Source organism: Gouania willdenowi, unplaced genomic scaffold, assembly GCF_900634775.1.
Source record: "Gouania willdenowi unplaced genomic scaffold, fGouWil2.1 scaffold_3_arrow_ctg1, whole genome shotgun sequence".
Lineage (NCBI taxonomy): Eukaryota > Metazoa > Chordata > Actinopteri > Blenniiformes > Gobiesocidae > Gouania > Gouania willdenowi.
In genome coordinates, this window is record NW_021145162.1 from 1,310,385 (window position 1) to 1,333,923 (window position 23,539).

At 39.7% G+C, this 23,539-nt stretch overlaps 1 protein-coding gene across 2 annotated transcripts in view; it reads right to left on the reverse strand.

The window, feature by feature from the left end:
- col6a4a (collagen, type VI, alpha 4a) overlaps nt 1-23,539 on the reverse strand; it is a 75,968-nt gene that overhangs the window by 34,056 nt on the left and 18,373 nt on the right. For both annotated transcript variants that reach the window (XM_028442153.1, XM_028442152.1), the window contains 10 exons: nt 21,984-22,339; nt 21,822-21,900; nt 21,568-21,713; nt 20,918-21,010; nt 6,224-6,277; nt 6,084-6,155; nt 5,894-5,920; nt 5,773-5,817; nt 5,651-5,704; nt 4,685-4,747 (listed from right to left, as the gene is read on the reverse strand). In XM_028442153.1, the coding sequence (XP_028297954.1) occupies nt 4,685-4,747; nt 5,651-5,704; nt 5,773-5,817; nt 5,894-5,920; nt 6,084-6,155; nt 6,224-6,277; nt 20,918-21,010; nt 21,568-21,713; nt 21,822-21,900; nt 21,984-22,339 (989 nt within the window). The remainder of the gene's footprint in view (nt 1-4,684; nt 4,748-5,650; nt 5,705-5,772; nt 5,818-5,893; nt 5,921-6,083; nt 6,156-6,223; nt 6,278-20,917; nt 21,011-21,567; nt 21,714-21,821; nt 21,901-21,983; nt 22,340-23,539) is intronic.

Here is a 23,539-nt window from a genome sequence, read left to right on the forward strand (position 1 = left end):
GTAGTGTACATAGTGTAGTGTACATAGTGTAGTACACATGGTGTAGTGTACAAGGTGTAGTATACATGGTGTAGTGTACATGGTGTAATATACATGGTGTAGTATACATGGTGTAGTATACATAGTATAGTGTACATAGTGTAGTGTACATAGTGTAGTGTACAAGGTGTAGTATACATGGTGTAGTATACATGGTGTAGTATACATAGTGTAGTATACATGGTGTAGTGTACATGGTGTAGTATACATGGTGTAGTATACATATTGTAGTATACATGGTGTAGTGTACATGGTGTAGTATACATAGTGTAATACACATGGTGTAGTATACATGGTGTAGTATACATACTGTGGTATACATGGTGTAATACACATGGTGTAGTACATATAGTGTAGTATACATACTGCAGTATACATAGTGTAATACACATGGTGTAGTACATATAGTGTAGTATACATACTGTAGTATACATAGTGTAATACACATAGTGTAGTACATATAGTGTAGAATACATACTGTAGTATTCATGGTGTAATGTACATGGTGTAGTATACATAGTGCAGTACACATGGTGTAGTGTACATGGTGTAGTATACAAAGTGTAGTGTACATAGTGTAGTGTACATGGTGTAGTGTACATGGTGTAGTATACATGGTGTAGTGTAGATGGTGTAGTATACATAGTGTAGTATACATGGTGTAGTATACATGATGTAGTGTAGATGGTGTAGTATACATAGTGTAGTGTACATAGTGTAGTGTACATAGTGTAGTGTACATGGTGTAGTGTACAAGGTGTAGTATACATGGTGTAGTGTACATGGTGTAGTACATATAGTGTAGTATACATACTGCAGTATACATAGTGTAATACACATGGTGTAGTACATATAGTGTAGTATACATACTGTAGTATACATAGTGTAATACACATAGTGTAGTACATATAGTGTAGAATACATACTGTAGTATTCATGGTGTAATGTACATGGTGTAGTATACATAGTGCAGTACACATGGTGTAGTGTACATGGTGTAGTATACAAAGTGTAGTGTACATAGTGTAGTGTACATGGTGTAGTGTACATGGTGTAGTATACATGGTGTAGTGTAGATGGTGTAGTATACATAGTGTAGTATACATGGTGTAGTATACATGATGTAGTGTAGATGGTGTAGTATACATAGTGTAGTGTACATAGTGTAGTGTACATGGTGTAGTATACATGGTGTAGTGTACATGGTGTAGTACATATAGTGTAGAATACATACTGTAGTATACATGGTGTAGTGTACATGGTGTAGTACATATAGTGTAGAATACATACTGTAGTATACATGGTGTAATGTACATGGTGTAGTATACAAGGTGTAGTATACATAGTGTAGTGTACATAGTGTAGTGTACATAGTGTAGTGTACATGGTGTAGTGTACAAGGTGTAGTATACATAGTGTAGTGTACATAGTGTAGTATACATGGTGTAGTGTACATGGTGTAGTATACATAGTGCAGTACACATGGTGTAGTGTACATGGTGTAGTATACATGGTGTAGTATACATGGTGTAGTGTAGATGGTGTAGTATACATGGTGTAGTGTACATGGTGTAGTGTACATAGTGTAGTGTACATGGTGTAGTGTACATGGTGTAGTATACATAGTGTAGTATACATAGTGTGGTGTACATAGTGTAGTGTACATGGTGTAGTATACATGGTGTAGTATACATGGTGTAGTATACATAGTGTAGTGTACATGGTGTAGTACACATGGTGTAGTGTACAAGGTGTAGTATACATAGTGTAGTGTACATAGTGTAGTGTACATGGTGTAGTGTACAAGGTGTAGTGTACATAGTGTAGTACACATGGTGTAGTGTACAAGGTGTAGTATACATGGTGTAGTGTACATGGTGTAATATACATGGTGTAGTATACATGGTGTAGTATACATAGTGTAGTGTACATAGTGTAGTGTACATAGTGTAGTGTACAAGGTGTAGTATACATGGTGTAGTGTACATAGTGTAGTATAATGGTGTAGTGTAGATGGTGTAGTATACATGGTGTAGTGTACATGGTGTAGTATACATAGTGTAGTGTACATAGTGTAGTGTACATAGTGTAGTACACATGGTGTAGTGTACAAGGTGTAGTATACATGGTGTAGTGTACATGGTGTAGTATACATGGTGTAGTATACTTGGTGTAGTACACATGGTGTAGTATACATAGTGTCGTACACATGGTGTAGTGTACATAGTGTAGTACACATGGTGTAGTATACATGGTGTAGTGTACATGGTGTAGTGTACATGGTGTAGTATACTTGGTGTAGTACACATGGTGTAGTATACATAGTGTCGTACACATGGTGTAGTGTACATGGTGTAGTGTACATGGTGTAGTATACATGGTGTAGTACACATGGTGTAGTATACTTGGTGTAGTACACATGGTGTAGTATACATAGTGTAGTACACATGGTGTAGTATACATGGTGTAGTACACATGGTGTAGTATACATGGTGTAGTATACTTGGTGTCGTACACATGGTGTAGTATACATAGTGTAGTACACATGGTGTAGTACACATGGTGTAGTATACTTGGTGTAGTACACATGGTGTAGTACACATGGTGTAGTATACATAGTGTAGTACACATGGTGTAGTATACTTGGTGTCGTACACATGGTGTAGTATACATAGTGTAGTACACATGGTGTAGTATACATGGTGTAGTATACTTGGTGTAGTACACATGGTGTAGTACACATGGTGTAGTATACATAGTGTAGTACACATGGTGTAGTATACATGGTGTAGTACACATGGTGTAGTATACATAGTGTAGTACACATGGTGTAGTATACATAGTGTAGTACACATGGTGTAGTATACATGGTGTAGTACACATGGTGTAGTATACATGGTTTAGTGTACATGGTGTAGTATACATGGTTTAGTGTACATAGTGTAGTGTAAATAGTGTAGTACACATGGTGTAGTGTAGATGGTGTAGTGTAGATGGTAGGGATGTAACGATTAATCGTAAGGCAGTTAAAAATCGATTCATAGGTTTCACGGTTGATATCGATTTTCTGAAAATTGAATCGCAGTACTTTTTTTAAGCAGCAGAGGGCGCTATCCACAAGTGTAGGCGGCGGACGGAGTCTGCTAATACTTTCTTTCTGGCCGCCTTCTACTCTTAAATATGTTAATAAATGATTCATTATCCCTATAGCACTGAAAGAATATCTGTAATATTACATGAATATCTGTAAAAGTCACGTTTTTCTATTAGCTCTGTCTGCTAGCATAGCTTCTCTTCTTCAATGCAAGATATCTGCATGCCAACTGACCACTGTGTTACCAGCGCCCTCTGCTGGTCTAAACAAATATGACGTAAATTAATGCAATCACTGTTTTTCTTTTTTTTTAAGTCCAATTGTTAAGGCACAAAATACATTTTCAGTGTCACTTTTAAAAAGAAAAAGAACTATTATGCAGTTTTGCATTGTTTATTTTAGAACCAGAATTTAAATTAATAGGCTTCATTTTCATTTGTATTATTCCTTTATTTATTTCATTCAAGATTTATTTTTAGTTAAATTGCATTATTTTGAATAGTTTATCAAGGAATTCTTTTGACAATGAAAAATAAAAGGAAAATAATACAGTATTTTCTAGTTTTTTACCCAAAAAAAAAATTTGTCTACAGTCCCATTTTGTAAAATAAATCGTGAGAGAATTGTATCGTTTTCCCAGTATCGTGAATCGAATCGTATCGGGAGTTGAGTGAATCGTTACATCCCTAGTAGATGGTGTAGTACACATAGTGTAGTATACATAGTGTAGTACACATAGTGTAGTATACATGGTGTAGTGTAGATGGTGTAGTATACATAGTGTAGTATACATAGTGTAGTATACATAGTGTAGTACACATAGTGTAGTATACATGGTGTAGTGTAGATAGTGTAGTATACATAGTGTAGTATACATGGTGTAGTGTAGATGGTGTAGTGTAGATGATGTAGTACACATGGTGTAGTGTAGATAGTGTAGTATACATAGTGTAGTATACATGGTGTAGTGTAGATGTTGTAGTGTAGATGGTGTAGTACACATAGTGTAGTATACATAGTGTAGGGCACATAGTGTAGTATACATGGTGTAGTATACATGGTGTAGTGTAGTGTAAGTATATGGAACAGGACTTTAAACCTCACAAGTTTCTCACAGTATGGGATTAGTATGTAAACTATTAGATTCTATCCATCGCCAACGAGAACCACCAAAATCATTACGATGCTGAACAGAATTACATCCACCAAATGAGTTGACCATCAAATCTCCATGTGTCGTCCTAAACAAGAAATTTGTGGTCAATCCCTCTGAATCTCACTCCAGGGTTTTTTTAGTTAGCTTAGCATTTAGCATCCAGTCTCACATGTTTGGTTAGCTTAGCATGTAGCTGGCTGAGCGGGGTCAAAGTGTAAAAGGGCGGGGCTTATCTGGTTAAATCCAAACATTAATAGAATGAGTTAAAGATCAGTTTGTTCCTTATGTAAACATCAGTGATGAAGAGCAGCATAGGCTGAGGAATGTTCTCTGGATCTTCTCATCCTAACACAGGAACACTACCTCACTGAGTGATGATGAGTGAACAGACTCACCGGATCTCCTCGCAGTCCTCGCTGTCCCTGAGGCCCCGCCTCCCCTTGGATACCTGGGATTCCCTGAGGATGACAGTTCAGCTGTCAGTGTAAGTGCTGTGGGGTCAGAGGTCACCAAGCGAGTGTATTCCTCTGACACACATTCACACACAACGACTTAGATAATTAGAGGTTCAGCATGAACGTGTGTGTGTGTGTGTGTGTGTGTGTGTGTGTGTGTGTGTGTGTGTGTGTGTGTGTGTGTGTGTGTGTGTGTGTGTGTGTGTGTGTGTGTGTGTGTCAGTGAAGCCCCACACACAAACACACAAAAACACAAACATATTTGGTATGCACAAAGCTCTGACAGAGAAAATGTGTTCACACACCACCAGAGTCTGAGTCAGTGAGTCACTGAGTCATTTTGAAGTTTCCAAACATCACAGTGACTGTGCTGGTGGCATTGGTGTGGGGTAGCGGTGCCTGGTTGGGGGTGCTTGGGTACGCCTGCTTGTCGGTCTGTGGCTGGTGGGGTGGCCCTGCTTGGGCGGTTGATAGCAACCTCTCTTGTTGGGGGGGCCGGGGCCACCTCCCTGTGAAAGGTGTTGTATCGTGCGGGCCTGTGCTGGTCCTGGTGTGGGCGCAGGTTTCTCTACTGCGCCGTCGCTCCCTGTTGCAGCGGGGGGGGAAGCGTGGGGCACTGCGTGACCCAAAGACGGGCCGAGCAGCACGGCTGGAAACCAAACCCGCGGCACCCCACCGCCCGACCAGCATGGTAGCCTATCTTTATTAAATACAGGAATAGTGCATTGAAGGTGATAATTATTTGTTTATCACCTCAACCATTGCGTCGCATTGGGTCACAAACACGTCAGATCAAGTCAAAGGTAATACGATGTCTGCTTCCTGGGTGCCTACACTGCAGTGTTCACTGTGGAGGCGTGGCGTGAGTCAGTCTGATGTGAGTCAGTGAGTCAGTGCGGGACTCACCGGGTTTCCAGGGAATCCTCTCTCTCCTGGACCTCCATCTGCTCCCGTCACTCCCTGCAGGAATAAAACAGCTCAGCGTCTGAGAGTTCCAGCTGCTCACTGAGCTCATGAGTGACGGTTACCTGTTCTCCGTTCACGCCGTTCAGCCCGTCCCCTCCGTCTTCACCCTGTGGGAGGAGCAGAGGTCAGAGGTCAGACAAGACAGAGGGGGAGGGACAAACTCAGAGGTCCAAATTTACTCACCCTGTTTCCTCGGAGGCCTCGGTTTCCCTGCAGGACACACACACACACACACACACACACACACACACACACACACACACACACACACACACACACACACACACACACACACACACACACACACACACACACACACAGCGTCAACCTGGCACCGTCACACACTACCTCCTGTGACTCCGCCCTCCTGTACCTTCTGTCCTCTCAGTCCAGAGCAGCCCTGAACGCCCTGAGGTCCACTTGGTCCTGGTCGGCCTCGTTCCCCCTGACACAGACACCTCAGTCAGAACGTGTGTGTGTGTGTGTGTGTGTGTTTGTGTGTATGAAACTCACAGCCACGCCCTCCTCTCCAGGAAAGCCAGGGTAACCCTTCTGACCCGACACGCCCTGAAAAAGAAGCACAGACTGAGATCCAGACCCTTTGTGTAGCTCTGAGGCTTTAGTTTATCTGAATGAATGAAACCTGACACCATGGATCACGTGATCGCTCTAGCTGCTACTGATTCCTGTCAGAAATGTCATTTATATTCATACAGTCATGAAGAACAAGGAAGACACTTGTAATCAGGGAGGTCTACCCCACCTATAGAGCGCTACACAGACGGAAACATGGAATTCACTTTATGAAACGGAAAAATCATTGTGACGCATTTCTTTTCTCTCTCTTTATTGAAGGACTTCCACACAGAAGTCCTTCTTCCAGGCCTGGAGTGGCTACACGGGAGGACCGGGATCATTCCTGGTGGGCCGTTCTGATGATTGGGCTGTGAGGGCTGGTGTCACAGACTGAGTTTACCTCGTACTGAGATCGATTATGAGCATATATGTGCATGTAACTCTAACTCTAACCCTAACCTAATCCAATAAACTAATAAAACACATGTTTGTTCACTTTGAAAACAAAAATAAAAAAACTGAATTATTATTTTTTGGCAAAAATGTATTTTCCTGTAGTGCGCATGCACATATATGCTGATAATTGATCTCAGTACAAGGTGAACTCAGTCCATGACACTGGCTGATCCTCCACGAGCAGCTCTTTCCTTTTTTTGCTGATACATTCCATTCATGCACTCTGTCAGTTTCAGAGGTGTCCAAACTTGGTCCTGGAGGGTCGGGGGTCCAACAAGTTTTCAATGTGTCCCTGGTGAAACACAGCTGGGAGCAGGGACACATTCACCCCCACAGCCCCTCACCCTTGAATCCCTACTTAATTATGCTTTAAAAAAACAATAATAATAATCTGAATTAAAACTCAATTTATCTTGATAATTAATATTGAATAATTAATGCATTTGATATGATTTTCCATCTTGTTTTTAATAAATGAAGCAGGTGATTAATTATAGATGTAGTTAGTGTAGTGGTCATGTTCTAGAGTTCATCCATTCTAGTTCTCTATAAGTGATGCTGATATATGTAGGGAATCAAATCCTCCAAGTGACCTTTGACTTAGAACACTGGCTTCACCAGGCAGTAGAGTCGGCGAGTCTATTGCCTACTGTGAAATGCAAACATTCCCCCAGGGGGATCTTCTCCCTCGTCCTGCCAAACCAAAAGGACCGGAGAATCCAAGGACAGTTTCCCCCTTTATCACTGCGCTGCTACATTACGATCAAAAGAAGAACATCCCTCTCCTTCCCCCTGTTCAAACAGATACCTCTGGGATGCTGTAAGATCAAAGAACTGTCCCAATGCCCTCTGACCCCCTGTGGTGAGATGTCACAGAAGGACGCGTACCAGACCTTCACTGAGATGTCTCCACGGGAAGAAAGGAGAACAAAGAAATTGTATTATGTTTGAAAGTTACAAATGAAAACATTTTTGGAATGATTTCTACTGAAATTGAAATTGCAAATGTGTCTGCACTCGTTTCATGTAATTTAATAACAACAGAATGCTATTTTAAAGTGTTTATCATTTAAAAGTGCTTAAAAATACCAGAAAACATCACAAAAGTTAGTTTGAGGTATTTACTGCGATCATATAGTTAAGAGGAGACATAACATGATTTTTGACATTTATGTTTATGAATAATTACAAGCAAAATGCATTAATTAGTTCCTAAAGTGATTCGAGGCTATTTCCTAGTCGTGTTTGGTATCAAACTCTTTCGTAATACATGATATTTCAGGATATGATGTTGAAAAGATGTTTTGAAATATGTGGAATTAATTATTAGGCATTCTTTTATGTTTAGAATCATCCCTTTTGTCGTCTGTCATCTGTCTTACACACACACACCCAAGACACACCCAAAGGCACCCAGCTGAGATGCTGACAACTTTAAACCAATCAACGAAGTTCCCTCTTCAGGAGGCAAACCCCAAAGATAAGCTTTTAAAAGGAAGAACGCCGTTCCTAACTTCAGTTTTGGACGGGGGCGTTCAGGCTCACACGTGTTCCCTCCTGTTTCCAGTCTTTCATTTCATTTTTCTTTTATTTGTAGTTGCATCAGTTAGACTTTTTAAGAACCTTGCTCGCAGTGAAAGCCTAAGACGCAAAGAACGTGCCTGAAAGCCGACCTTCCAACATCTGACTCGTGGACCAAACCGTGGTCCCTCTTAGTCTGAAACCGGCTGCGATCATCCCAGAGGGGTTGTGGATCGGCCAATGGAATCACTGCTGTTTAACGAAACAGTACTCAACGGCAGCACGCCAGCGCAGCTATACTGCTAAACAGACGTTGTTCCTGCAAACCCAGAACGTCTCCAGGTCCAACCAGACTGCATCTCAAGGTATGGACCAGTGAACAATGGACCAGCAGAACTGACTCACTTAAATTCAACACAACCTCATTCAATACATCCTCATACTTACATTTCACTCACAATACACCACATATGTTTGTCCGTCTTCCCCCGTCTGTCTCCCTTTTTGTTTTTATTTTATTCTTTGATTTTATGATCTTATTATTCGAATATGTATCCTGCATTTTTATTCAATATTTAGTAGACTAGCTTTCTCCTAGATTAGTGATTTAACTTTATTACATATAATCCTCACTTTTATTAGCCTAGAAATGCATTTTATCATGATTTAATTATCCCATTTCAATTGATATTTTGACTGTGTTAATTGTTGACTTTTGAATAAAAGGTTAAACATAATATTTGATTCCTGTGATTCATTAAAGCTGTGATGATGGTGTAGATATTGCTGGTAGAATTCACTTTTCCCTGGTTTCACATTGATGAGTTTAGTCTAAAAACCTAGACATATTTCTCCTGTTAAAAGGAGTGGCACCCCGCAAATTTGAAGTAATATTAATAATCATAATTAATATTCTTAGTTATACAACCCATTAATAATAACTCATCTCATCCTCCTACATATAAAATGTATTTAATGAATGATAAAAAATAGAAAATGTTTTTTTCTTTGCAATGTATTAGTAAAGAGCTGTATTACTGTTCTAAAACATGTGATATGTGCAAATTGTACATTCTTTTCTATGAGATTTGAAAAATAGTCGAGTTTTTAGTTTGTTTGTTTTCAAAAAAGGTTACACTTTCTTTAATTTTTTTTTGTATTTTGTCACAATGGGGGGCCCTGAAAGTTTTTCATGTTTCTAAGGGGGGTACAGCAGAAAAGGTTTGTAACCACTGCCTTCATTGAAAAGTGTAGATTCTGCTATTTTTAAAAATTAAGTGTTGTATAGACAAATGTCTTAAATAATTCTACATTTTAAAGCAACCCTTACCTGCACTGAAATGAAATATTTTAGAACAATCTACTACAGAACATGTTATTGTAGACTCAACATGTAAGGTTAGAACATGATTATTATAATAATATGTTTTGATCAAAAGTGGCCGGTCTGAGGTATGAAGCTCCAGGGCTTCTATGCTCAGGGTTTGTGCATCTTCAATGGCCCGTGATAACTCTTTAACTCCATTCACCAGAGCGTGTCAGCGCACTATTTAAGGGAGAGCTCATCTTCTCTGCTTCATTGTCTACTACCAAACCTCAGAGATGGAACTGTCGACCCCTGTGGTCATACATTATTTTTTGGGTCCCAACTGTTTTTATCCTCTTTCTGGAAACAAAATAGGTTTACATCAACATCTATAACTTTTCCTGTTTTTTTAGAGCAACCAAAAGCAGCACAAGTTGTTATTGTGACTGAAAAAGCTGCTAAATAATCTAAAAAGCTGCTAAATAATCTAAAAAGCTGCTAAATAATCTAAAAAGCTGCTAAATAATCTATAAATCAGGCTGAATTTTTCACTCCAATAGAAAACAATGGGATGTTTACAGGCAGTGGGGCCTTGTGACATCATCAATCACATGATTTCAAGATGGAGGAACACAGGCTCTAAAACTGTAAAGTAGTCCTATTTTTAAAAGGAAATAAACAAATGTGGTGTATAATATTATTTTTTGTTAGACATTGATCTAATAATGTCATTTCAAAGATTTTGGTCTACATTTGTAAAACCAGTGGAGGATAAACTTTAAAATCAGAATCTAACATGACACATAAACACCTCACATGCACGTTTTAGGACAATATCACACATTTACACACTTTTTTTCACCCGAAAACAGTTCAAAAGTGGCGGGATGCGCTGGGTGCTCGGCTGCTTGGGGCTTTCTCGGATGTGTGTGTGTGGGGGGCGGTGGCTGCCTCTCAGCCTGGGATCTTGGGGGCGTCTGGGGGGCTGTTCGGCCGAGGGGGGGTGGCCTGGGGCTGCCTGGCCCCCACTCTTTCTGCTGGCCTGGCCGCATATGCGGGCACAGGGCAGTTCCTGGGTTTGCAGTAGCGTTTTTTTTTTGCACATATACTGGTCTACGATGCACTGGCACGCCTTGGGATGTGGGATAAAACTCATACTGGGCATAACTTTAGACACGTTAATCCCAAATACCTGTTTTAGGTACTACCACTCACTCATTCCCCCTGTTCACAGCCACCAACATTATAGCTAAACTTCACACTAGTCACTATACTGGCTTGATTACACAACATAATAAGCACAATATATTCTACAACTTCACATCTCACCCTCACTGTAAAACAATCTATTCTTCCCCACCTTTTCTATTTCCTACCTTGAGTCTCTCCTCCCTGCTCCCTTTCCCCTCCCCCTCCCTCTCCACTTAGGTCTAACACTGCTCTCCCTTTTTATATCCTCACTATAATAAAAGATTTCTTACTCTTCCTTAGGGAGGGCTGGTGATGGTCACAATTAAGAAAAAAAAAAAAAAATCAATTTATTTTATTGCAATAACAAAACATTCATCGCTGTCTCATAATGATTGCACTTCTTGTAGTGTCGACCTTTGACAGCATGTGCAGACAAGATTAAAAAAAAAAAAAAAAGGGTCTTATTCTGCCCTTCATCTCATTCAAAATTCCTCACTACGTGTAACGGTTGAACTAGTGATCATGTTATCCTGTGACTGAAGCTTCACCTGAAGTGTGTCTTTAATGTGTTGATTCACATTATTGTGACTGCATTGAAATGTGAAAAGGTTCTGGTACAAAGACAGGTTTAGCTGATGATGTATTAACTGAATATAACCTATAACCTGGTGACACGTCACAGCAGAAGCATCTCTAATCACGCCTTGTGCTGAGTTTGTATGGACACATCATGTGTGTATGTACAGACTAGTGCTGGGACTTCATCACATTAATTGCGATTGATTAATTACAGAAGAATAATGCAATGAAAAAAATAACAGTGAATCGCTTTTTTTTTCCACTCCAAAGAGCATGGAACATTTCTCATTTCACGAGTTCCCAGTATACCCATAATACTGATGCACAAACCACAACACAATAAACAGGAGAACCAGAGGAGAAGTCGTTGCTTTGTGGGCAGTTTTATAAACACTGGAAGGAAATTTAAAGCTCAGTTGTTTGAAAATACTAGAGAAGAGTTTGTACTGTAGATCAGTGGGGCTATGCTAGCTGATGCTAGCACCTCAATGCTAAACATGTAGCACCTAGCACCTCAATGCTAACATGTAGCAGCTAGCACCTCAATGCTAACATGTAGCAGCTAGCACATCAATGCTTACATGTAGCAGCTAGCAATATGTAGCAGCTAGTACCTCAATGCTAAACATGTAGCAGCTAGCACCTCAATACCAAACATGTAACAGCTAGCACCTCAGTGCTAAACATGTAGCAACTAGCACCTCAATACCAAACATGCAGCAGCTAGCACCTCAATCCTAAACAGTTTTTTTTTTTATTTATTTATTCAGTTCATTTCCGACATGGTTGCATTCACAGAAATTCATTTGACATTCAGAGCAAAATCACATCATTGTTTTTTTTTTTTTTTTTTTTTGTCCTTTTTCATGCCGGAAAGGGCGACGGAAAAAAGCATTATGCTTATCCAGATCCGTCCCCTAATTTGAACACAGATAATTTTACATCCAACCTCGTTTCTTCCCTTTTTTTTTTTGTCCTTTTTATGTGATGTGTTCTCGTCTGCAGTCATTGTTCCTGCTGTTACTCCTCTTCACTGTCCTTTTCCTCCGTATCTCCTCGGGCTTTCTTTTCCAGTCGTTGTTTACGTTCCTCCAACTCTCCAAACGTGAAGTTCTTCTTCTTTCGGAGAACCTTCATATCCTCTGAAAGTCGCCTCAGCTTACGATGTATCAGAAAGGCACATACACATACACATACCCCCATCATTAGCAGGCCAAAGATCATGACTCCTAGCAGATAGATGTCCTCCACATCTTCCACTGTCAGCAGAGAGAGACAGAGCATCTGGCTTCTCCCTCGTGCATCCATGACATATCCACCTGGGTATGTGTCCTTAGGACACGGTATTTCGTGCTGAAGCAATTGCCTCGTTGAGAAGATTTTGTCAATGTCGCTCAATGACCAGTTGATGAGTTCCATGTCGTTGCTGTAGAGTTCAATGAAGAGTTGACTTGGGATCTGTATGTGTGTAGAAATGTCCTCCTCGTTTTCTCCTTAAATTGTTTCAGATTATCGGACTGTTGTGTCTCTTCGTCAAGACTGTTCCAGAGGTTCATGGCTCTATACACAGTACTATGTTTGCCAACGTTAGATTTGACCCTGTTTGGTCTAAACACATTATTATGTCTGAATTCATAGGGATTTTGATTGTATGTGAAACGTTTTTGTATTTGATGTGGTAGTTTATTTGATGAAGCCCTAAATGCGTGTATTTGTGTGTTATAGTGTATTATTTCTTGCAGTTTTAGGTATTTTGACTTCTCAAATAAATCGTTTGTGTGTGTGTTGTGTGGTACTTTATGTAAAATTCTTATAGCTTTCTTTTGTAGTTTAAATAGTGGTTCAAGATACGTTTTGTAGTTATTTCCCCATATTTCTGAGCAGTAATTTAAGTGCGATGCTATGAGTGAAGAATAGATTGTTTTAAGTGATTTGGTGTGTAGGATTTGTTGAAGTTTCCATAGGATGTAACTGCTTTTGGCAACTTTGTTTTTAACTATTTGTATATGTTTTTTCCAGGTCAGCTTGTCGTCCATCCACACTCCTAGTGCCCTATATTCTTTTACTTGTTCTATTATTTTCATGTTTAGTTTCATTCTTATATCTACCGTTTTTTTTCTCTTTCCGAAATTAATGAATTTTGTTTTACTGACGTTTAGGGCTAGTTTATTTACATCTAACCATGTTTGAATTTTTAATAGTTCCTCATTTGTTGACTCTATTAGAGTTTTAATGTCTTTGCCTGAACATAGAATGGTTGTATCGTCTGCAAACAATGTTAGTTTTAGGCAATTAGTGACTTTGAAAATGTCGTTTATGTATAGAATGAACAGTTTTGGCCCTAAAATTGAACCCTGTGGAACACCACATTGTATGGTTTGGCATTTTGATGTGTGTTCTTCAAAGTCAACATATTGTCTCCTATTTGTCATATAGCTTTTAATCCATTTTAAGGCGTTGTACTTTATTCCGTAATTTTGAAGTTTTTCTTCTAGAATATCATGATTAATTGTGTCAAAGGCTTTTTTTAGGTCCAGAAAAATTCCGAATACAAATAGTTTTTTTTCTAATGCTTCTCTTATATTCTCCGTGATGTCAATTATAGCCATTGCTGTTGAACGTCCTTTTCTAAACCCATATTGTCCTTCATGTAGTATATTATTGTCTTCTATAAATTTGTCGAGTCTGTTCATAAACAGTTTTTCCAGAATTTTTGATAATTGTGGTAATATTGATATAGGTCGATAATTAGTGAAATTACATTTTTCTCCACCCTTGTAAATCGGTCTGATTTTTGCAATTTTCATCTTTTCTGTGAAAACACCATTCTTAAATGATAGATTACTTATATGTGTTAATGGCGGGGTTATTTCAGCTGTTATGGTTTTTATTAGACTCATAGTTAGATTATTAACGTCTCTGGATTTTTTTGAGGTACAGGTAGTGATTATTCTGTCCACCTCTGCTTCTGTTACTTCTTCAAGTACAAGGTACTTATCAATGTCTTTCTTCTCATTGTCATAATGGTTCCATTTAAGTGTTGGGTGTTTATTTATCTCTTTCTCTATGTCTTTTCCAGTATTTATGAAAAAACTGTTGAGTTCTTGTGCTATTATGTTTTTATTGTATTCTTTTACATTGTTTATTATAAAATGGTCTGCATTTTTTTCTTTGCATTTGCACATGGTTATGTTGTTTATTATTTCCCACAATTTTTTGTTTTTGTTTTTATTCTCTTTTAATTGTTTTTCATAATATTCTCTTTTTTTTTAACATGTAGCAGCTAGCACCTCAATGCCAAACATGTAGCAGCTAGCACCTCAATGCTAACATGTAGCAGTTAGCACCTCAATGCTAAACATGTAGCAGCTAGCACCTCAATGCTAACATGTAGCAGTTAGCACCTCAATGCTAACATGTAGCAGTTAGCACTAGTGTTGTGGTAGTCGAGACTCGGTTTTGTCCCGGACTCTGGATTTTCCGTCAAGACCGTTGTAGACCAGCACTAATTCCTGCTATTTTTAAACTTTTTTATAATGTGATAATAGCACGAAGAAGAACGGGATTAAACAATATTTTATTCATTATTTAATCCACCCTGTATAATGACCACAACCTTCCTTAATGTGACTGAGTGACGTGTGTGTGTGTGTGTGTGTGTGTGTGTCTGGCTACGGTTTCAGTTTGGAACTCGAAGCGCAAGGGAGAAATGAACTAATCACAGGTAAAAATCCCAGTAAAACTCCAGAAAACAATCACTAGTAATAAATATGATCTTCCTGGTAAATACAGTAGCTCTAATAACTGGTAAAATGATAAACTGATGATATTACAGCCTGTGAATGCAGTACAGGGGACGCACTTACTCTGCTTCTGGGTCCTAGTGCCTGCCAGTGCAGCCTATTCCGTTTACCGTGTGTACTGAGGTCTGTGTGTGTTTAACAAGTCTGTGTGTGTTTAACAAGTCTGTGTGTGTCCATGTGTGTCAGCATGTTTATGTATCTGTCCATCCACTCTTTTCATTATATCCATGTCTTTTAAGGCTTTATTACATAATATCAGCTGTAGTCCAGGCCGCCGCCGTCTTGGATTATGTCGTCACCAGTGCGTCATCACCACACTGTTGCACTAACACAGAATAACTCAAATAACTGTAAAGAGGTTTTATATTAGTCTATTTTATTTTTAAAGTGGAGTTTTTTTGTGTCTTTAGACTTTAATTCCATTTATGTATATAATATGTTCTCTACAATATAAACAGGTTCACAATATAATTATTTCTTATAGTTTCTGTTTCCACTGTATCCATAATAATAATAATATTTCTCAACTAGAACTATTGATTAATTTGTCACATGACTGTTCCAGGGTTTGTTTTATTTAGTTTCACATCTACCTGTAGATCTATGTTTTTTACACTGATGACAACTTCTTTGTAGTTTTATTTCAGAAAGTTTCACTTTTACAGTTACAGTTGGAAACCTTTGTTAATTAAATATCCTAGTTACATTACAGTAACCAAATTAAAATATATCAACTAAGTGTTGATATACCTGTTTAAAGGCTTTTTAAAACTAAAACACATCTTATTAAATCTGTGACGTGTTGACCTGAACAACTCAAAAAATCAGAATCAAGAATCATTATTTCTTGGTAGAAATACTTTTAAACACTTGCTGTACATTCAGCTGATATAAAAATCTTGTTTTCAAATATGTAGAATAATTGTGAATTTATCAGTAGCAATAGTAGTTTTAATATTTTGATTAATTTTTTCGCAGGCACCCTTTTTGTCCGTCAAATGTATTTAAAATAAACTAAAATTAAAGAGAGATGTTATTTAACTGTTGAACCTTGTCATAATTTTATTTATTTATATATTTTTTTAAATTGAAAAAAAAAAATGTTTATAGTCTCGGCCTCGGCTTGTCTCGGTCTTGGTCTTGACTCGGTCTCGGTGGATTCTGGTCTCGGGCAAGTCTCGGGCACCTCAATCCTAAACATGTAACAGCTAGCACCTCAATACCAAACATGTAGCAGCTAGCACCTCAATCCTAAACATGTAACAGCTAGCACCTCAATACCAAACATGTAGCAGCTAGCACCTCAATCCTAAACATGTAACAGCTAGCACCTCAATACCAAACATGTAGCAGCTAGCACCTCAATCCTAAACATGTAACAGCTAGCACCTCAATACCAAACATGTAGCAGCTAGCACCTCAATCCTAAACATGTAACAGCTAGCACCTCAATCCTAAACATGTAGCAGCTAGCACCTCAATACCAAACATGCAGCAGCTAGCACCTCAATCCTAAACATGTAGCAGCTAGCACCTCAATCCTAAACATGCAACAGCTAGCACCTCAATACCAAACATGTAGCAGCTAGCACCTCAATCCTAAATATGTAACAGCTAGCACCTCAATACCAAACATGTAGCAGCTAGCACCTCAATGCTAACCTGTAGCAGCTAACACCTCAATGTTAAACATGTAGCAGCTAGCACCTCAATGCTAGCATGGAGCAGCTAGCACCTCATGGCAAACATGTAGCAGCTAGAACCTCAATACTAACATGTAGCAGCTAGCACCTCAATCCTAAACATGTAACAGCTAGCACCTCAATACCAAACATGTAGCAGCTAGCACCTCAATCCTAAACATGTAACAGCTAGCACCTCAATACCAAACATGTAGCAGCTAGCACCTCAATCCTAAACATGTAACAGCTAGCACCTCAATCCTAAACAAGTAGCAGCTAGCACCTCAATACCAAACATGTAGCAGCTAGCACCTCAATCCTAAACATGTAACAGCTAGCACCTCAATCCTAAACATGTAGCAGCTAGCACCTCAATACCAAACATGTAGCAGCTAGCACCTCTATCCTAAACATGTAGCAGCTAGCACCTCAATCCTAAACATGCAACAGCTAGCACCTCAATACCAAACATGTAGCAGCTAGCACCTCAATCCTAAACATGTAACAGCTAGCACCTCAATACCAAACATGTAGCAGCTAGCACCTCAATGCTAACCCGTAGCAGCTAACACCTCAATGTTAAACATGTAGCAGCTAGCACCTCAATCCTAAACATGTAACAGCTAGCACCTCAATACCAAACATGTAGCAGCTAGCACCTCAATCCTAAACATGTAACAGCTAGCACCTCAATCCTAAACATGTAGCAGCTAGCACCTCAATACCAAACATGTAGCAGCTAGCACCTCAATACCAAACATGTAGCAGCTAGCACCTCAATCCTAAACATGTAACAGCTAGCACCTCAATACCAAACATGTAGCAGCTAGCACCTCAATCCTAAACATGTAACAGCTAGCACCTCAATCCTAAACATGTAGCAGCTAGCACCTCAATACCAAACATGTAGCAGCTAGCACCTCAATCCTAAACATGTAGCAGCTAGCACCTCAATCCTAAACATGCAACAGCTAGCACCTCAATACCAAACATGTAGCAGCTAGCACCTCAATCCTAAACATGTAACAGCTAGCACCTCAATACAAAACATGTAGCAACTAGCACCTCAATGCTAACCTGTAGCAGCTAACACCTCAATGTTAAACATGTAGCAGCTAGCACCTCAATGCTAGCATGGAGCAGCTAGCACCTCATGGCAAACATGTAGCAGCTAGAACCTCAATACTAACATGTAGCAGCTAGCACCTCAATCCTAAACATGTAACAGCTAGCACCTCAATACCAAACATGTAGCAGCTAGCACCTCAATCCTAAACATGTAACAGCTAGCACCTCAATACCAAACATGTAGCAGCTAGCACCTCAATCCTAAACATGTAACAGCTAGCACCTCAATACCAAACATGTAGCAGCCAGCACCTCAATCCTAAACATGTAACAGCTAGCACCTCAATCCTAAACATGTAGCAGCTAGCACCTCAATACCAAACATGTAGCAGCTAGCACCTCAATCCTAAACATGTAGCAGCTAGCACCTCAATCCTAAACATGCAACAGCTAGCACCTCAATACCAAACATGTAGCAGCTAGCACCTCAATCCTAAACATGTAACAGCTAGCACCTCAATACCAAACATGTAGCAGCTAGCACCTCAATGCTAACCCGTAGCAGCTAACACCTCAATGTTAAACATGTAGCAGCTAGCACCTCAATGCTAGCATGGAGCAGCTAGCACCTCATGGCAAACATGTAGCAGCTAGAACCTCAATACTAACATGTAGCAGCTAGCACCTCAATCCTAAACATGTAACAGCTAGCACCTCAATACCAAACATGTAGCAGCTAGCACCTCAATCCTAAACATGTAACAGCTAGCACCTCAATCCTAAACATGTAGCAGCTAGCACCTCAATACCAATCATGTAGCAGCTAGCACCTCAATCCTAAACATGTAGCAGCTAGCACCTCAATCCTAAACATGCAACAGCTAGCACCTCAATACCAAACATGTAGCAGCTAGCACCTCAATCCTAAACATGTAACAGCTAGCACCTCAATACCAAACATGTAGCAGCTAGCACCTCAATGCTAACCTGTAGCAGCTAACACCTCAATGTTAAACATGTAGCAGCTAGCACCTCAATGCTAGCATGTAGCAGCTAGCACCTCATGGCAAACATGTAGCAGCTAGAACCTCAATACTAACATGTAGCAGCTAGCACTTCAATACTAACATGCTACAGCTTGCATCTCAATGCAAACATGTAGCAGCTAACACCTCAATGCTAACATGTAGCAGCTAACACCTCAATGCTAACATGTAGCAGCTAACACATCAATGCTAACATGTAGCAGCTAGCACCTCAATGCTAACATGTAGCAGCTATCAGGGACAATGGTCCTAGTGGAGCAGACAGTGTCTCCAATCCACACTGACACTCAGACAGGGTTCAGAACCAATAATAAATCCATGAGTAACAAATGAACAAAGTCAGTGATAAATGATTGTAGTGACAGTCGACCACTCTGTGGTAGAGGATGTGGGCGGGGCTAGTGGTGCTGCTACAGATAGCATCGTCTGACCCAACTTATCAACTGTTATGTAGAAAAACTATTTCAGAATAAATTCATCATCTTCATCAGTTGTTCTGTTTATTTCATCCACAGATATTATAAATATTTTACACTGTTCAGTTTATGTTTCTCTGGAATGTTCTGGACTAAGTTATGTTTTTATTTTAATACAAAAACACATTTGTTTTAGAAAGTTTACTAAACATCCAGAAAAACATGAGTTTATCGTAGTTAAATATAAGTTAGTGTTTTGTGAACAATGTAATCATAATATTCTATATTCATATTATACATTACGTTAGCACTCAGTGATGGAAATAATAGACATTATTTAGTTGTTTAACATCATTTATTGTTTTCATTGATTCAGTCATAAATTAAAATATATTTAAAATGGAAAACGTTGCTTCTCATGTCTAATATTGTTGGGACATTAATTTAAATTAAGTCTCTGCATGTGCATATGCTGTGTGTGGATCCTCCTGATGTGTGTGTGTGTGTGTGTGTGTGTGTGTGTGTGTGTGTTGATGTTGCTGTTACCCAGTGGGCGGAGCTAAAGTCCTGTAGCTGTAGGAATGTGTGTTTGCAGATGTTTCAAACACAGTGCGTGAGTGATGAGGTGTTTTAACTTTGATCATTTATGAAATACAGACACCTACATCCATCTACAGACACCTAGAAACACCTACTGACATCAACAGACACTTACAGACATCTACATACTGTACATCTACAGATACCTACAGACACGTAAATACACCTACTGACATCTACAGACATCTACAGACATCTACAGACACCTACATACATCTACAGACATCTACATACTGTACATCTACAGATACCTACAGACACCTAAATAAACCTACTGACATCTACAGACACCTACATTCATCTACAGACACCTACATGCATCTACAGACGCCTATAGACACTTACAGACACCTATAGACATTTACATACATCTACAGACAGTACATCTACAAACACCTACAGACATCTACATACTGTACATCTATAGATACCTACATACATCTACAGACACCAACACTTACCTACATACATCTACAGACATCTACATACATCTACAGACACCTACAGACACCTACAAACGCCTACAGACACCAACACTTACCTACATACATCTACAGACATCTACATACATCTACAGACACCTACAGACACCTACAAACGCCTACAGACATCTACAAATACCTACAGACACCTACCGACATCTATAGACATCTACAGACACCTATAGATATCTACAGACACCTACAGACACCTACAAACGCCTACAGATACCTACAGACACCTAGAGACACCTACAGACATCTATAGACATCTACAGGCACCTACAGACACCTACATACATCTACAGACACCTACAGTATATACACCTACAAACGCCTACATACATCTACAGACAGCTATATTACGTACATCTACAGACACCTACATACATCAGGGGTTCTGTGAGGTCAGGAAGTTTCAAAGATTACAGGGTTTTGGGGGTTCTATAAGGATCCCGAGGTCAGCTGTGTGTGCTGCACTCACCTTTGACCCTGGGGAGCCACGAGAGCCACGGTCCCCTTCATTCCCAGAACATTTACACATGACGTCACAGCATTCACGATTTGACACAGAGTCCTGGAGAGAGAGACAGAGAGTGTGTGGGAGGTGTTTAGAAGATGACAGTAATAATGAAGATGATGATGATGATGATGATGATTTTCAGAACAGCAACCTCACTCACTGCCAGCCATTTTAGAGCATTTTGACTGAGGTGAAGTCTGCAACTCTAAAAGCGACTTTTTGTCATATTTGCTAAAGCTGTCACTATGTAAGGACAGCTTTATATCAAACTAGTAGTTTGTGAGAAAAAAACAATGTTAAAAAACATAATTGACGTATATATACGTCAATGGCCGTGAATGGTTGGATTTGAAATGATGTATATGTACGTTAATGGCAGTTAGTGAGTTAACACTGGTTATACTAGTCTAAACTGGTTTATACTGGTTTTACTGGTTTTACTGGTTTTACTGGTTTTACTGGTTTACTGGTTTTACTTGTTTTACTGGTTTTACTAGTTTTATTGGTTTATACTAGTTTATATGAGCTAATACTGGCTATTACTGGTTAACACTGGTTTATACTGGTATTGCTCAGTGAACAGGACACAGAGGAGTGTGTTTCTGACTTACGATCTGTTTGAGGATGGAGCTGCTGACGCTGGGCATGCCGATGCTCAGAGGAAGGTTGTAACCAAAGCCTCGGCCAAACTCCAGCATCTGCATCTGGTAGGAGTCCCTGACCCCCTCCAGAGAGACCACCAGCAGAGCACTAACCCCTACCACACACACACACACACACACACACACACACACACACACACACACACATATAACTACACGCACAGCTGCACACACAGGTTAAACACTGAGGAGGAGGAGTTTACCAGACTGTCGCAGCAGGTCTGACTGATGCTCCAGCTTCATCATGTCTTCATCCAGACCATCTGAGAAGATCACCAACACCTGAAGGAGGGGGACAGCACCATCAATAAAGAATGTGACCATGTGACATTGAGACCATGTGACCATGTAACGTTGACACCAACCTTGACGCCGGTGCCCGACTGTGAGCTGAACTTTTGTCTGAAGGACTGCAGCAGGGCGCTGTTGAAGAGTGTGGGCTGGTCCAGCCTCAGCGTCATCACCTTCTTCACCACGTCCTCGCTGTACTCCTCAAAGTTAAAGTCGTAAAGCGTGGTTCCATCAGCGCTTGCTACGCGGTACCCAATGTTGGTCTTGATGGGTTTGTTGTCCAGGCAGCACAGACCAGACACAGACGACACATAGTGGGAGATCTCAGGCAGGAACGTCCTCAGCTTGGGATGACCACTGACCAGAGTCTCCCCTGGAGCCCCACTACGCTGGGAGATATCGAAGCCCATCGCTATGTCGATGCTGCAGCCTACAAGCAGTACAGACAGGAGTACAGACATTAGTCAGAGCTACAGACAGAAAACCAAGCAGCACGTGTTTCATATGCTATGAGTTATTACTGAGTTAGTTACTGAGTTACAGATTGAGTCACTAACTGAGTTCAGAATCAGAATCAGAATCAGAATCAACTTTATTGACCAAGAGTGTATGAATACACACAAGGAATTTGTTTTGGTGACCTGTGCTTTCTCTGATAGTGTAACATTAAATAATAACAATCAACTAGAATAAAGAAAAAAAAAAGAAAAAAATAAGTATAAACATAAATATAAGAGTAGTTAGACTAATATGTGCAAACTAAATAAAAAATAACAAGATAATAATAATAATAATAATAATAATAATAATAATAATAATAATAATAATAATAATAATAATAACGATGAAATAAAATAAAAATACAATAATAATAATAAGATAATAGTGCAGTAGTACAGTGATGAGTAGTGCAGGTGAACATTTAAATTAAATATTATGTACATGAACATTCACAGTGACAGGTTGATCCAGGGTTGTTATGTTTAGTTCCAGGTTATTTCACAGTAACAGAAACAGGTCTGACACTCTATGACTGTTTAGTATTGATCACAGTGACAGCCTGGGGGAAGAAACTGTTTTTATGGCGGGTAGTTTTGGCGTACAGTGATCTGTAGCGTCTGCCGGAGGGGAGGAGTTTAAACAGATTGTGTGCAGGGTGGGAGGAGTCTGCAGTGATGCTACCTGCCCGTTTCCTAACCCTGGACAGGTCTTGGATGGAGGGCAGATCAACACCAATGATCTTTTCTACAGTCCTGATTATCCTTTGTAGTCTGTGTTTGTCTAGTTTGGTTGTAGATCCAAACCAGACAGTGATGGAGGTGCACAGAACAGACTGAATGATGGAAGAGTAGAACATGATCAGCAGCTCCTGGGGCAGGTTGAACTTCCTCAGCTGACGCAGGAAGTACTTCCTCTGCTGTGCCTTTTTCCTGGTTGTGTCTATGTGGGAGGTCCACTTCAGGTCCTGTGAGATTGTGGATCCCAGGAACCTGAAGGAGTCCACGGTAGCCACTTTGCTGTTCAGAATGGTAAGGGGGGGGGAGTGGGGGGGGATTTCTCCTGAAGTCCACTACTTACTACTTAGTTACTTACTGAGTTAAGCTGGTGGTTAACTTAGTTGCCTTAGTAA